Below are 14,506 nucleotides of genomic sequence, written 5' to 3' on the forward strand. Positions count from 1 at the left end.
ACGCGACAATGACAGGGTACCAAATACTAGCAATGAGCTACCTCCGTTAGCCCCTTTGTTCAAAGACACCGTGTACAACTTTAGAAGAGTTTATCAGAGTTGAGCGCGCAGCAAACAGAGATGGAGCACGCGCGCAATGTTTAAACGCTGAATACCATTCTCACTGCGTGCCCAAACAAAAGACACAAATATCGCTCCAGAAGTTGATATAGAAAAGAAAAGTCTGGGAACCACTGCAGTAGGCTAACATTAAACTTCTGTTTCATTAGCAAATCACCATGCATCCTCCTTCCATTTCACAGCGTGCACCACTTTAGGTTGATCTATCACGTAAAAGCCCAATAAAATAAATGAGAGTCTGTAGCAGTCACATGGCAGTGTGAGGAAATCTACAGCAGTAGGAAGACTTTAGCAAGTCCCTGCCAGTCTGCCATGATTAGGACAGAATCTTGTGTGTGTTAATTCATACAGAAAATGAGCCAGAGGTAGGTTTTTGTCAAACATTTATTGTGGTTTGGTTTTCCTTATGTACATTTATACATCCTTCTAAAATATCACAGAGTGTGGTCAGGTGGAGCTGTTAAACTCCTTGCAGTAGCCTGGCAGCACAGACAGAATTACACTCTTAGCTCCTGTAACAGAAGACAGACATGATTATGCTTCCGCCATTGCTTATCCAGCAGACAAACATTTCTTCTATCTTAAATGATTTTTTTAGAGCACTTACAGTCCTGGCCAAAAGTATTGTTGTTTTAAAAGCTGTGATTAAATCCAAGCACTAAAAAGGAGATTCTGTTAAATTCCCTAAATGTTACCACGATGACGTGACATGCTAGTGGTGCTTGGTTAATGGGTCACAACCACTTAGGATTTGGTCCCGTCAGTTTTATCATGATGTTGGGCGTCATGCTTCGCAGCTATAAGAGCTTTCCACAAGGTTTCGAGGTTTGTCAAAGGATTTCTTTTGCCTGTTCTCTTGGAAATACATCAGTTGAGACAGACCCTGAAGCTGGACGAGGTGGCCTGGCTCGCAGTCTCTGCTCTGATTTATCAAAAAGGTGTTCTGGTTCGGGTTGAGGTCGGGCAAGTTCCACAACACCAGCCTCGTTCATTTATTCATCTTTATGGACATTGCTTTATGCACTAGAGACCAGTTGGCGCAGAAAAGGCAGTATACCCATCTATAGTGTATACCAGGGGTCTGTAACCTGCGGCTTATGAAACCACAAGTGGCTCCTTGGATCTTCCACCATGGCACTTAATATTCTTGGCTAACAATGATAGAGAACCAGCTAATGTTTTTAAATATAGACACAATAAGGGCATTTTATGGAATAATTGCAATGAATTTCCAAAACAAAATAGGACAAAAAGTACCAGTGATATTTTTGATAGATCTATTTTTCTTGTCATAATGAAGCAATCCTCGTTTTGGAAAAGTTGTTTTTCTTTATTTCAAAATCTAAAAATAGAAATAAAAGGCAGTTCTTCGAAAAAGTCCACACATTTCCTAGAGAAATAAAAAAAAAAAATCAATTACTTTAATGTTTTATTTAGCTTGTTTAATTGGCCCTTTGGTTGCTGATATATTAAAGAATTATTTTTGTGTGCTTGCTGTTTTGTGTTGCTGTGTTCTGTGGGGAATAATAAATGTGGGCCTTATATTCTAACAGAAACAGTGTTTGAGTCCTTATTTGTGTTTGCCGATCTCTTCCGAATCTGAATAAAAATTTCAGTCTAGAGCAACTTATCCTCGACATTGGTCGCTCAGAATACTTTTGGCAATGACGGTAACAGCAAAAATGTGTCCAGATGTGTTGTGAATCTCTGCAGTAGTGCGTTTTATAATTTGGCCTCACTAACCTGAGCGGGCGAGGCTATCATAAAACTGCTTCAGTTTCTCCGCAGTGGGAGGTGGAATTGGAGGCTTGGAGTTTCCCGAATCCTCGTTTGTGGTCTGAAATGACACACGCTGGGCTTGTACGTCACACTAAGCAATAAGTGACTCTCCCTCTTTGTAAAGACCAACAGATCGCTACCTTTCTCCTCTTGTTTGGGTATGAAAGGTCGCCGTTGTGCACAGGTTCGCCACTCCGCTGGCTGCATGGCGAGGCAGGAGGAGGCGGGGATGACGTCGCTTGCTGTATGCGCACAACTTTGAACACCACAGTAACACTGTCAGTAAACGAGCCCAATACGTATTCATATTTATGTGGATCATGTGCTGCTCGGACGATAGCGACTTACCCGCATCGAGGGCGAAGAGCGTAGCAGCAACATGTGAGCAGGCCGCCTCCAAGCCCACTATGCATGTGCAATGGGCGGAAACAACAAGGCCGTTGGGCTCAACGATAGCCCACACGTGGTGAGGATTCTCATCGACGCCTTCTGGATTGATCACCTGAGGGGAAAACAAAGGAGGGGAATCTAAAGAAGTTGCATCTGATACTGGTAAGGGGGGATATAAGAAACTGATAAAGACGGTCACACTCAAAATTCCCCAGCTTGACGTTTGAATCAGCGGGTAAAAGTTGGGACAATGACCCCAAAGGCACAGAGTTTAGATCAGGAGTCCTGATCTAAACCCTAAAAAATACCTGGACTGTGCCTGAAGGCCATATCCATAGAAAGAGACCAAGCGCTTTCCACAGAGAGTGGGTCAAAGAAACAGCCATGCTGTTTTTAGCGAGCAACGAGAGCCCCCCCCACCTTCCAAACACTGAAGCCAACGCTCCGTCCTGGCTGCTGCTTGCAGCCCGCCTGCCGAAGGAGACCCGTTCCACGGCGTGTCCACATTTCAAATGAATCACACCTGTGCAAAGCAGCCGCTGATCCTGCCCTGGTCTATGAAGCGGGGTGTTTATGTCATTATGTTGTCACTGCACCGTCGTTGCACCAGTTCAAGTCTTTCGTTAAATGTTAAAATGTTCGGCTCAGGCCGTGTCTGCAGTTAGACTCAGCTGATCACGTCACCACAGATCTTGATAACTACTGAAGCCTTCTACTCATAGCAGCTTTTTTTCCCTGGTGATATCACGACTTTACTCTGATATCATCACCACTTTATTCTGGCAATATTATGCCTTTGATCTCCTAGTTAACAATCGTCTAAGTGCGGCCCGGTCCATGCACTTTTGACTCAGTAATGATATTTTGTGTCCTCTTTTTATCTGAAAAAGTATCAAAATACATGTTGGTAAATGTTGGTATCGTGACTACACTACTGGGAACAATTAAATGTTATTTCAGTCATAAACTAAAAACCAAGATGCTGATGGCTAAACCACAAGCTTAATGTGAAAGATTAACTTGAAGATCACATCATATTGGCTTTATATATTTTTTCATACAAAAAAACCCCACCATATTGTGACATGGCTGTCCACATACATTTGCAGTCCTGGTAGGGAGAAAAATAACCTGTGAAGCAGGCACAGTAACTCTGGAGAAGCTGCAGAGATCCATTGCTCAGGTGCAACAATGTGTGGACAGGACAGCTATTACTTGTGTGCGCTATAAAACCTGGTCTTCACAAGAGAATGAACCTGTTAAAGCCCTTGGAAGTCCTGTTTTACTCTGCAAAAGCCTGGATGAAGGCACTCTGGTCAGATGAGACAGAAAACAAGAACGTTTGGCCTAGATGCAAGAACACGGCATATGGAGGAAAACTAATAGTGAAACATGGTGTTGGTAGCATCATGCTGTGGATCTGTCACAGCATGATGGATGGAACTGAATACAGGGCAATCCTGCATATTAAGCATTAACAAAGAGAACCTCGGGGACATGTGTTTATTGATGCTTAATAATAAAAACTAACTGAAAATGGACCAGATTGTGCAGAAAGCCTGCGGGTGTGGCTCCGGGCTACCTGGCTGGTTATGATGAACTTGTCTCTCTGGGTGCACAGCCTCACAGATCGGACCCAGCCACGGAGGAAGTACCGGTAAGCCTCCAGGTTCTGGTAATTCCTCAGAGCGACCGCGCTGTACCCTGCATGCAAAGCCAGCGTTACAAAGTAGCCGCCAAACACGGCGTCCACTCGCCCTGTTGTTTAGAAGCCGCGGTACCTGGGACCTGGATGAGAAACATGAAGATGTCAGGGTAAGCCAGGGCTGGCAGCTCCTGGGTGCTGCAGTGTCTGGCGGCTTTCTGCTCCGTCGCGGGGATCAGATACGGATCGGCCCCCACGGCGCTGATCTTCTCCTCATAGCGTTGCCTGTTGACGCTGTCCAGACCTTGGAGGAAGTCCGACTTGTGACGGCGTGTGACGTCACTCAGTAAACTCGGCAACTGAAACATATTACATGCAAAACACTTTAAAAACTAAGGAATTAATTGTTTTATGGATGTAAAGAAAACATGCAAAAAACAAAAACATGCACACATTCATATCATAACTATCAAGTACTATTCAAAATAACAATTCACAATTTACCTCGAGTATGGTTATCATAATTTCTGCTTTCTTATCAATGTTATACAGTTGGAAATAATTATGCACCTTACTACCAAAGTTTCATATTGAACAATCTTACAGTTAAGATTGCGACCCGATAAAACACCTTTGGTTTTTCATCTTAACACCGAGTCTCGTGTAATAAATAATATTCGCTGGGGATTCAAAAGAAATTGTAAACCTAAATAATCCTTTGTGAACAATGTTTTTTTTTAACCTACCCGCGGCAGGTCATCTTCTGAGGCGCTGTCCATGTCCGACTCTGCTTTCGTAAGACATCCGGCAGTGGGACAGATTCTTCGGAGAGCTTTAAGGGCCCTACGTTGTTGCGACTCGTCCAGACCAGCCACTTCTACGCGTCTCTGTTTGTTTACTTTACACTTGGCGGTCTTGCCATGTTGCGCTGTGACCTGTAATGAAACAAATAAAATCATATTTATGAGAACCAAGCTCTATATATACTTCACTGAGCCAGGGTAATGTTCACATGTGCCTAATAATAGGCTATAAAAAAATAACATGCACCCTTCATTCTTTGTGTAAATAAGGGGAATTTATGATTAACACTCAATAATAATATATTGAAACCTAACCGGCTGGCACACAACAAATAATGAATTGCAACGTTTGCATGAGCAGGTTGGTCCTTCTACAGAAGCACCATAGAGAGCATTCTGACCAGCTGTCTCTCTGTGTGGTGTGGAGGCTGCAGTGCCTCCGACTGGAAGAACGTGAGGAGAGTGGTGAGGACAGCAGAAGGGATCATCGGGGCTCCTCTCCCCTCCATAAAAGACATTTCATCTCAGCGCTGTGTGTCCCGAGCCCGTAACATCATCAGGGACCCCTTACACCCCCACCATGGACACATTTGCACATTTGTACAGTACCCTTATCCAGCATTATAAATGCTGCTCAACTCTTAGTCTCCAATCACTGCTGCACTTTATTGGAAACTTACTGCATGTTTACATTTGTTTACATTTCAACTGCCTACTGTTCACTGCTGCACTTTACCCGGAAGTTAATTGGAACTGTAAGGTATCCTGTAGAGTTACTGCAATTTTTCTGAGCTGTATGAAAACGAAATTTCGTTCTGTATGCATTCTGTGCATACAAAATGACAATAAAGAAAGTCTAAGTCTTTGCAATACCTTTTTCTGGGCGCAGTCAGCGCTTGCCTCCGATTCCTGGTTGAGGCCGAATCTGCCCACTGCTTCCACTCTGAACAAGAGAGCAGCAATGTGACTGCACGCCTCTCCCAAACTGCAAAGAAAATCAACATACATGTAAGCAGAGCCAAACCAAAGTGGAACATATTCCACAGCTAATACGACGGAGTAAATAAATTCTATTACATGTACAAACATTCACTTTGCTCATTTAGTTGGAAATCTGGCCTTTAACCGGTCAAAATAATATATGGAAACATGTTTTGTTCCCTTACCCCGTTTCACATGTACAATGTGCAGCTACAACGTTTCCCTGTTTTTTGTTCAGGCACACCCACGGCTCCTGTGGCTTGTCGCTGGCCCGTAGGGATGGGGATACCTTTGCTTTCACAAAGCACACAGTCGTGTCCTTCTCCAGCATGTTACACAAACACGTCTGAATACGTCCCGATATGAAATATTTGTAGCCGTCCAGTGATTTCATGGCTTTCATGCTCTCGCGTGTGTACTGGCCCGGCGTGTTGATAAGGTAGTTGTATATGTCGGCGTACGGAACAGTTGGCCAGCATTTCACGGACTCGCTCCATCCCTTCAGGCTTTTGCTGTGTGGATCTGGCAATCTGACACCATCAACCATCAACTTACTCTTATAACGATCCTGTGATACGCTATCTAGAGAAGAAAAATACGCCGAGAACTCGTCGTTTACTTTGTTTTCGTCCGCCATTGTGTTCGCCTTTACCAGTCCGGCGCGCATGCGCAAAAAAAGCCGAGTAACTTCTTCTTTTTCTTTTTTGGCGGGTTGCAAACAGCTTCGAGGTGCACACCGCCACCTACTGTACAAGAGTATGTAACTTCAGGATCTCCACAAAGTATTCTATTTCTCAATTTAGTATTATGTTAGAATGTAATTAATGCTTTCATAACATTATATATATCTTCTATGTACGGAAGAGGATTAGGGCCATTCAAAAAAAAAGTCTATTCAATTCTGACTTTTTTTCTCAGAATTCTGAGGTTAAAGTCAGAATTCTGAAAAAAATAAATCAGAATTCTGACTTTATTCTGTCCCCTTCTGTACCTAATATTCCTTTCTAACTCCATTCTCGTCCTGCTTTTTGCATCATTTCCTTTACTTTCTCTCTTTCACATAAATATACTACACATTTCATTAATATTTGTTCAACTTTTTCTTTTTCTGCACAAACTATGTTGCACTTCTTCCTCTTTTTTGTTTATGCTTCGTCTTCTTTCCGTTTGTTGGCGGCTGTCAACCAACGCTGAGGTATTGCTTCCGCCTATTGGGCTGGAGAAGGAGGTACTTGGACAGGAAAGAGACATAAATCTCTTTTCTATTCTTTATTATTAATATTAAAATAAATATCACTCCAAATCAATTATACAAACCAATATCAGGTTTCCTTTTTCGGTTACACTTTATTTGAAGGGGTCTACATAAGACTGACATTACACTGTCATAAACATGACATAACACCTGTAATGAACATAAATGACTCTTTATGAATGTTTATGACTGTTGTCATTAATTGTCATTCGGTAAATTATGACACTATTAAAGCAAAGTTGACATTGTTTAAAATGTCTTTGTTATGAAAACTTGACATTAACAGAGACAAGGTTAAGTTTAGGGCTTGATTTGGGATTAGGTTAAATTTAGGCCTTGATTTGGGATTAGGTTAAATTTAGGGCTTGATTTGGGATTAGGTTAATTTAACGGCTTGATTTGGGATTAGGTTAAATTTAACGGCTTGATTTGGGATTAGGTTAAATTTAGGGCTTGATTTGGGATTAGGTTAATTTAAGGGCTTGGGATTTTGTTAAGTTAAGGGCTTGTCATAACAAAGACATTTTAAACAATATCAACTTTGCTTTTATAATGTCATAATTTACCGAATGACAATTAATGACAACATTCATAAACATTCATAAAGAGTCATTTATGTTCATAACAGGTGCTATGTCATGTTTATGACAGTGTAATGTCAGTCTTATGTAGACCCCTTCAAATAAAGTGTTACCCCTTTTTCTTCTTTTTTTTTTTTTTTACCCTTTTTCTATTATAAAGGCAAGGCAAGGCAAATGTATAGCACATTTCAGTACAAGGACAATGCAAAGTGCTTTACATGATTAAAACATATGAAAATAAAAACTGAATAAAAGTAAGTGGAGAAAAAAGGTTACATGCAAAATAGTAACAACAGAGGAAAATGGAAACTTAACGGAAATATTAGGGATTTTAAAAACAAAGCGATTGATACCGTGCTTGGGGTTCCTTTTCTCAGTCTGGAGGGTCCTACTATTGAATATTTACTTGAGATCATGCAACTATAACGTGTGTCAAACCGTATTCTCTTTATTTTCCCTGTAAATAGGACCACAGCTGCCCAGTGATTTTTATTCAAAAGCAGACGTTTTTGCACTTAAATCTGCATTTTATTGATTTATTAAATCTGGCTCAATACAGCACACTGCAAAAAGGGAACTAAAATGTTATAAAATGTAAAATGTTTTTGAAATGAATGTGCTCGCCCTTAATTTGAGCAGATAATGAGGCTATCTGCTAATAGAATGAGTATTTTGACCCCTAAAATAAAATAATTAGGTATATTGCACTTGAAATAAGATGATGGAGATGAGTTGTTCCTATTTTAGGAGCAAAAAGTCTTATTTCATTGGCAGATCATTTACACTTGCCTGCTTAAATCAAGTACATATACACTCATTTTAAGAAAATTTGACTTACTTTTTTTTCCAGTGCAAGTATTTTTTTTTAAATAAAGCGTGACCATAATCATGTCCTTATTGCTGTGTATAGACTAAACTTTTATCTAATTGTATTTCCAGCTGACTCCATAAGAATGCTCAAACTGGATGCCTGTGTTTAAATAAGGCAAATGTGCAAAACCCCTTTTTTGTGCTTTGTATCTAAAATGTTTTACACATCTTTTTCCCACAAACAATCTGAATACTTCACTTGTTTAGTTAAAATGTTGCAGTCTTAGATGGTTGAGCAGGTAAAAAAAAAAGTTCACAATATAACTGTTTTTGGAAAAATTCCAATTATTCAGCCTCGTCTACTTTGACCGGATAATTTTGGCCCCATGATACAAAAGTTTGTTTGGGCACCTCTGATTTTGAATGCCTGTGGAAACACTCCCCTCAGTAAAGTGGTCTCAGCAACCTGCCACACTGCAAAAAAAAAAACTGATCAGCGCAGTGAAACTACTGCTGGACTCATTACTGCCATTCTTAACCATCTTCACTGTTACCCATCAAATATCTCCTTGATTTCTAGATTATCTTCTGACTTTCAAAAATCTCCAAAACCTAGCCAGAAATTGCGACGGGGTCAGGCGAGTCAGCCTCTAAAGTGTTGCAGGCCTCACTTGTCTCAGTTAATGTCAGCGTTCATGACTCAACAATAAGAAAGAGACTTTGGAAAAGCTGAATCCATGGAAGGAAGTCGCAAATTTACAAAAAGGACATCTTGAAGGCTCCGAATGCCTTTGGGGAAATATTCTGTGGACCAATCAGAGAAAAGTGGAACAGTTTAGAAAGTGAGCATCTGGTGTAGAATTAACATAGCGTTTCAGAAAAAGAATGTCATCTAATTGAGTTAGGACTCTAAAACAGCTTATTTTTTTTACTTCACCAGACTTGTTTATAGTGTTCAAAGATGAGAAATCTAAGGCTTTGATTCAACCTGCTTCATCAGAACTTGTTTTGTGATTAGGTGACTTTTGTCTTTCGAAATAAATAGGAATTTTTCCTTCACTCGAGCAGCATTGTTTGAGGACATGCAAGGTGGGTGCAGGATAAACCTTCTGCCTCGGCTACCGAGGATCTAACGACAAGAGAGGAATATCTGAAGCTGGGGCAGATCCTTACTGCAACATTTTCCTGTGATCTTAATAATTTATTTTATTAACATCCATATCCAGAGACTTTTTATTTAGCCTTTTTATGCAAAAGTCAAATAATGTTTTGTCTGTTGCAGATTTAATAGGAAGTTATTCACATTTGTTAATGTTTAAAGTTAGCCCAGGATCTCTTGAAAATGATTTCAAGATAACAACCACTTTCTGGATCTCCTGCTTGTTCCATAGGAAGAGGGCCATATTGTTGGCGACACACCCCACCCAACCACTCCACAAAAAGGGCTCACCAGTCTTTTGGGGGTCACAGGCTTTGGGAACCCCTGATCAAGGGATGACAAAGTTTCGCTTTGCAAGGAAAATTTCACTCATGGCCCAATCCATTCAAGCACCTTGTTTGCTGTTTATGTTTATTTTTTATTTTTTTGAAGGTACAAAAACTTCTTCTCTTGAATGCTAACTGATCTCTCCACAGTTATGTCTTCTTTTATTTCATCTTTACTTGCAAATTCTGTTAGTGCTATTTTAAAAGCCCTGTTCTCAGGTTCTGATTCTCAATGCAGTTAGGCTTCCCTAAACACAGTCAGTCAGCAGTCTTTCCCTGTCAGACTCGCCTCTTGCTCAGCGTCTGGTTTTAATTGGGTGAAACCTCTGTGGCCCCGCCCCTCCAGTAAAGGTTCCTGTCTCTCATTGGTCAATATTTCATGTTCCGCCATGTTTGAAAAAGTGCTTAGGAGCTGCTTCTGTTGTGGTTCTTCTTGTCATTGTTGTGTTATTAAGGCACCCTGAAGACAGCTGAAAACCTTGGTTATGTTAATTGAAATGGACGAAAACGGTGAAGCTGACGGCGACATCTCGACTTCAGAGAAACGCAGAAAACAAGCAGCTGGCATTAAGGGGAAGCGTTCAGCTGATGGGGAACAGTCTGGCAACAACACGCTGAGACGGTGAGTCATTTAAACTATGTTTATGGACCGAACCGGGCTATAAACCCAACATTATAACCACAATTTAAGGATATCCGGCAGAATGCCATTGAGCGCTGAGCTCCAATTCCAGCGGAACTGAACTGCAGTGGCGCCCCAGCGCCACAAGGTGGCAGCAGGAGACCACTCAGAACACAAGAACAGCCGCATCAGTCCTGGGGAGTGTTGGCTCTTTTACTTCTAGGCAACTTGGCTTGTTTCTCTGTCTTCTTCAGGACAACTGATCACATTCTTGTTGTTTTAGGAGTTAAGCTCTGTGGAGGTTTTCCTAACCACGGGTCAGACATGTCGATGTGCTAAACTTTGAGCGCCATTATTCTCGTTTTATCCTGGTGATGCATAATACTCAAAGGTCCACATGCCATCTGGCCGCATCAAAATAGTTTGAACAAGTGGCTTTTGAACCAGCCATTCTTTGTGCAGGGCACTGCAACCCCACAGGATGCCTTTGCTACCCTACTGGAAGAATTTTAATTTTATTGTGATGTGTATCTTATTTTTATGATTTTATTTAAACTGTTTTATCAGTTTTCTGTGCAGCGCTTTGTGATTGCTTTGTCTGTGAAAGGCGCTTAATAAATGCACTTTACTTTGCTTACTCATGGCAAAGCTCAACTTTTCATTTATTAATATATATATATATATATATATATATATATATATATATATATATATATATATATATATATATATATATATATATATTACTTCCTGCAAAATGTCAGTCTTCCTGCCCATTTTCAGGCAGTTCTTGATGGTTTTACTGTACAAACATGGCCTCTGTGCGACCACCAGGCCTTTAGCCTTACTGAGCATGCAGAGATTAAAAAAAAATAAAAAATTGTCCCCGCTGCCAATGCTGACTATAAAGGAGACGTCAGGAAGTGATGACCCTAGCTGGACACTAAGGCTGCGTCCGAAATGGCCTACAGCCTTACGAAAAAGAACTACAAAACACGCAAGTGAGGCAAATGTAGCGGAGGGCTGAAGCTCTCACTATACAGACCAGAACATATGAGGGTAAACTTATACAGACTATCTCGTTGGAACAGTAACTGGTTCAATTGCTTGTTATTGTCTCCTTAAACAGAGTTGACATGTCGGCGATGATTTTGTTTTATTTGCTTTAATTGTTTTCATTTCATGAATAGGCATTTTAACAGAAAATGGTGTATATACGTTATAAGCAAAATAAAGATTCACCGATTCTCTGTTACCGGTTGCGATATTCTTTTCAGGATACTCCGTCTTAAAGTACATACAACAAACATGCAATAAACAATGTGTTCAGATTTTTTTTTTCATATTAGATCGTGCAAAGATAAAGAAGAGAAAATGGTTTAAACAAAAAAAGAAAAAAAAAAATTGTATCACAGTCCTAGGGGTTTGGTATCAGTCCCCTTGCAAGTGAGATGAGCCATGTTACATAGCTTGGTTGTCCTTCACGAATCACAAATAATAAAGTAATAATATGGGTTGGCGTTAATACAATAGCAGTATATATCGATTGATTGATGTATATACGTATTTTGATGATAGGAAAAAAAGGGACATTTTGGTGCAAAGTGAGGATCGATCCATGCTTTTCATGTTTTAAGGTAACCATTGCTGACAGAAAACCACAAAGGCTTCGAACACATCTGTCTGTCCTTTATAGCAACCGGTCTGCTTATTGGGTCGATGATTGATCGATGGAGGGGTTTTTGCTGGACTCTTGGACTGCTTCGCCCTTTGCTAACGATACGGTTGTAGTAAAACGCTGTTAGCAAATCATTGCACCAATCAGGCCTCTGCTGGCTGGTTTGACCTGGAAAATCCAATTCCAGTATGACAATATAACAATGTGTGCATGAGCATAGAGTTAGTAGTTACCCTTCAAAGCATATTGTCCATAGCCTTTAATCTAGATTTTAATAATTTTAAAATGGTGCATTAAAGTGCCTCCTGCTGTTCACTGCATTTATCCCCGATGCCAATGTCATCTGATGGATTGCATGGATTCTGTTTGCCAATTCTGGTAATATTTACACATAAACAAACAAGCTTGCAGGGAAAATGCGAGTGAAAAACCCGTGGGAACATCAACTTTTACATCTTAGACAGGAGAATGTCGTCTTTGGTCGCACTTTGGTCCTTCAGAGATTGAAGGATGGCCTGAGGAAACAGACACTGATTACATAAACCGGCATATTGCTCTGCCTGGTCAGCTGCGCTGCTCCAGAAGAAGAGTGGAGATAAAGTTTGGATCTGGTGTTTTCTATGTGTTTGAATAAGTAGGAGACATTAGTTGTGTATTTGACTTTTTTTTTTAAAGTGGGAACTTGTTGTTGAAGAATGAGAATAGAGTCAAAAGAGCACACCTGCTGGGCTTTAGATGCAGGTTCTTCAGCCACATTTGTTTTGATTCCTTTCCTATAGAAGAGCAATGGCAGATAGTCCGTTTACAGGAGTACTTCATCTTTTTTCTTCTCTATCACATAGAAAGAACACATAGAAAGTACACCACAATGCAAGCAACTGCCTGCTGTGGCTACGCGCTCCTCCAGGAGGAGTGACAGCTGCAGGTTAATGACTTGAAGCAACTGGCCGGGTTTGCTGAGATAGGAAACCTTTAACCAGTCAGAATAATAAACCGAACTAGAGTGCACTGCTTGGTCACCAGGATCAGCTGGAATGCTGGGACCTTTCAGTCTGCCTGGATGATTGAGTTTATTATTGCAAAGGGCCTTGAGATGTGAACTGGCTCTAGATAAACTCAAACTGATATTGAATCTTTAACATGCACTAGTCAAAGCCCCAGGCTGAGTTTCATCTGATTAAACATGACAAAAAAAAAAAAAAGAATTTAAGCTAAACTGCTCAGCAATTGCTTAAACAACTCAACTCACTACACACTATAGCAGCTGATAGCAGCGGCTGTGCTGCTATCAGCTGCTCTGATGTAATGACAAGTCAGATTTTTGGTTTTGTTTTGCATTCGGCCAGCCAATCACCAATCAGGGAACTTCCTGAGCTAAGGAACGCTTATTTTAATTGCTTGTTATTGTACAAGTGTTGACTTAACAGCAGTTTATACCACAATGCCCAACTCATGCTGCAGACATTGAAAGATGTCGACCAAAAATTGGAAGTTTTTTTTTTTTTTTTTTTTTGAACAAAGAAGCTGAATTAAAAACAAACGAGGACAACATGAACGGGCTTGTGAACTCAGCACCGTGAGATCGTTGTCTCCGTTGAGATCATTGCCTCCTTGGTTTCCACGAACTGCAAATCTTGTCCTGTTTGCGCTTCGTATAAATTTACTGCGCAGAAGCGTTTGCTTCTATAAAAGGCAGAGGAGGAGACGAAGGGTGGCAGAGGGGTCAACCCCGGGCCGGTTTGGCTTCCCCGTCAGAGGGCTTTAACAAACAAGGGCAGGGCCAACAGCGGCGCTGAACCACTGACTCATGAGCCACGCTGCCCCGAGCACGTGACCGCAGGTACAGGTACAGAAAGAACCTTTGTCCTCGGGGCGGCGACCGCCACAAACTGGAAGCAACATCCAGAGCCCAAAATGGTAAACACAATTATCAGGTGGTCCTTCTATAGTAAACCCAAACGTTGGGTACATTTACCTCTGATGATTCATATACTGTGGAGTCTTTTTATGACCTCAAGATTTGATAAAGACACACACACACACACAAGCTTAGATTACACCTTAGAGCCTGTGTTTAAGGTGCATAGTTGTTGCTTATCTGTCTGTAGGGAGTTTAAAAAAAAAACTAAGCAGGGATCTGGTTTCTCTCAAGAAAAGCTTCCTGGGAAGTTGCACAAAATGTTGACGTTTATAATACGATTAAACTCACACGCTTCTATTTTCTCACCGGCAACTTACCTGTTGTTGTTATTATAATATCCTATTTCATTTTTATTTTTAAGAGGGAAAAACGGAGACGGCAGGTATGAGAATTCGATCTGGATTGCATCAGGTGGATCTTTCAGTTTCACCGAAAT

At 40.8% G+C, this 14,506-nt stretch overlaps 2 protein-coding genes across 2 annotated transcripts in view; one reads left to right on the forward strand and one right to left on the reverse strand.

The window, feature by feature from the left end:
- Positions 1-486: 486 nt before the first annotated feature.
- Positions 487-6,397, reverse strand: LOC105929799. The gene is made up of 9 exons (XM_036148907.1): positions 5,904-6,397; positions 5,611-5,722; positions 4,681-4,869; positions 4,071-4,293; positions 3,872-3,993; positions 2,248-2,401; positions 2,040-2,155; positions 1,864-1,957; positions 487-632 (listed from the first exon to the last, which is right to left on the reverse strand). Exons 1-9 carry the CDS (start codon positions 6,383-6,385, stop codon positions 568-570), a joined length of 1,557 nt encoding a protein of 518 aa, XP_036004800.1. The 5' UTR covers positions 6,386-6,397; the 3' UTR covers positions 487-567.
- A 3,855-nt stretch (positions 6,398-10,252) lies between these two features.
- net1 (neuroepithelial cell transforming 1) overlaps positions 10,253-14,506 on the forward strand; it is a 38,507-nt gene continuing 34,253 nt past the window's right edge. The window contains exon 1 of the mRNA XM_021319096.2: positions 10,253-10,471. Within this exon, the coding sequence (XP_021174771.2) occupies positions 10,335-10,471 (137 nt within the window). The 5' untranslated portion in view covers positions 10,253-10,334. The remainder of the gene's footprint in view (positions 10,472-14,506) is intronic.

This window comes from Fundulus heteroclitus, chromosome 17, assembly GCF_011125445.2.
Source record: "Fundulus heteroclitus isolate FHET01 chromosome 17, MU-UCD_Fhet_4.1, whole genome shotgun sequence".
NCBI lineage: Eukaryota > Metazoa > Chordata > Actinopteri > Cyprinodontiformes > Fundulidae > Fundulus > Fundulus heteroclitus.

Excerpts from the sequence above, each read along its gene's own strand:
- LOC105929799 (XM_036148907.1), bottom strand. The coding sequence starts at position 6,385 with ATGCGCGCCGGACTGGTAAAGGCGAACACAATGGCGGACGAAAACAAA. Across the intron at positions 4,294-4,680 it reads CAGAAGATGACCTGCCGCGG|TTGCCGAGTTTACTGAGTGA; the intron begins GTAGGTTAAAAA and ends AATATGTTTCAG. Across the intron at positions 1,958-2,039 it reads ACCCAAACAAGAGGAGAAAG|ACCACAAACGAGGATTCGGG; the intron begins GTAGCGATCTGT and ends GTGTCATTTCAG.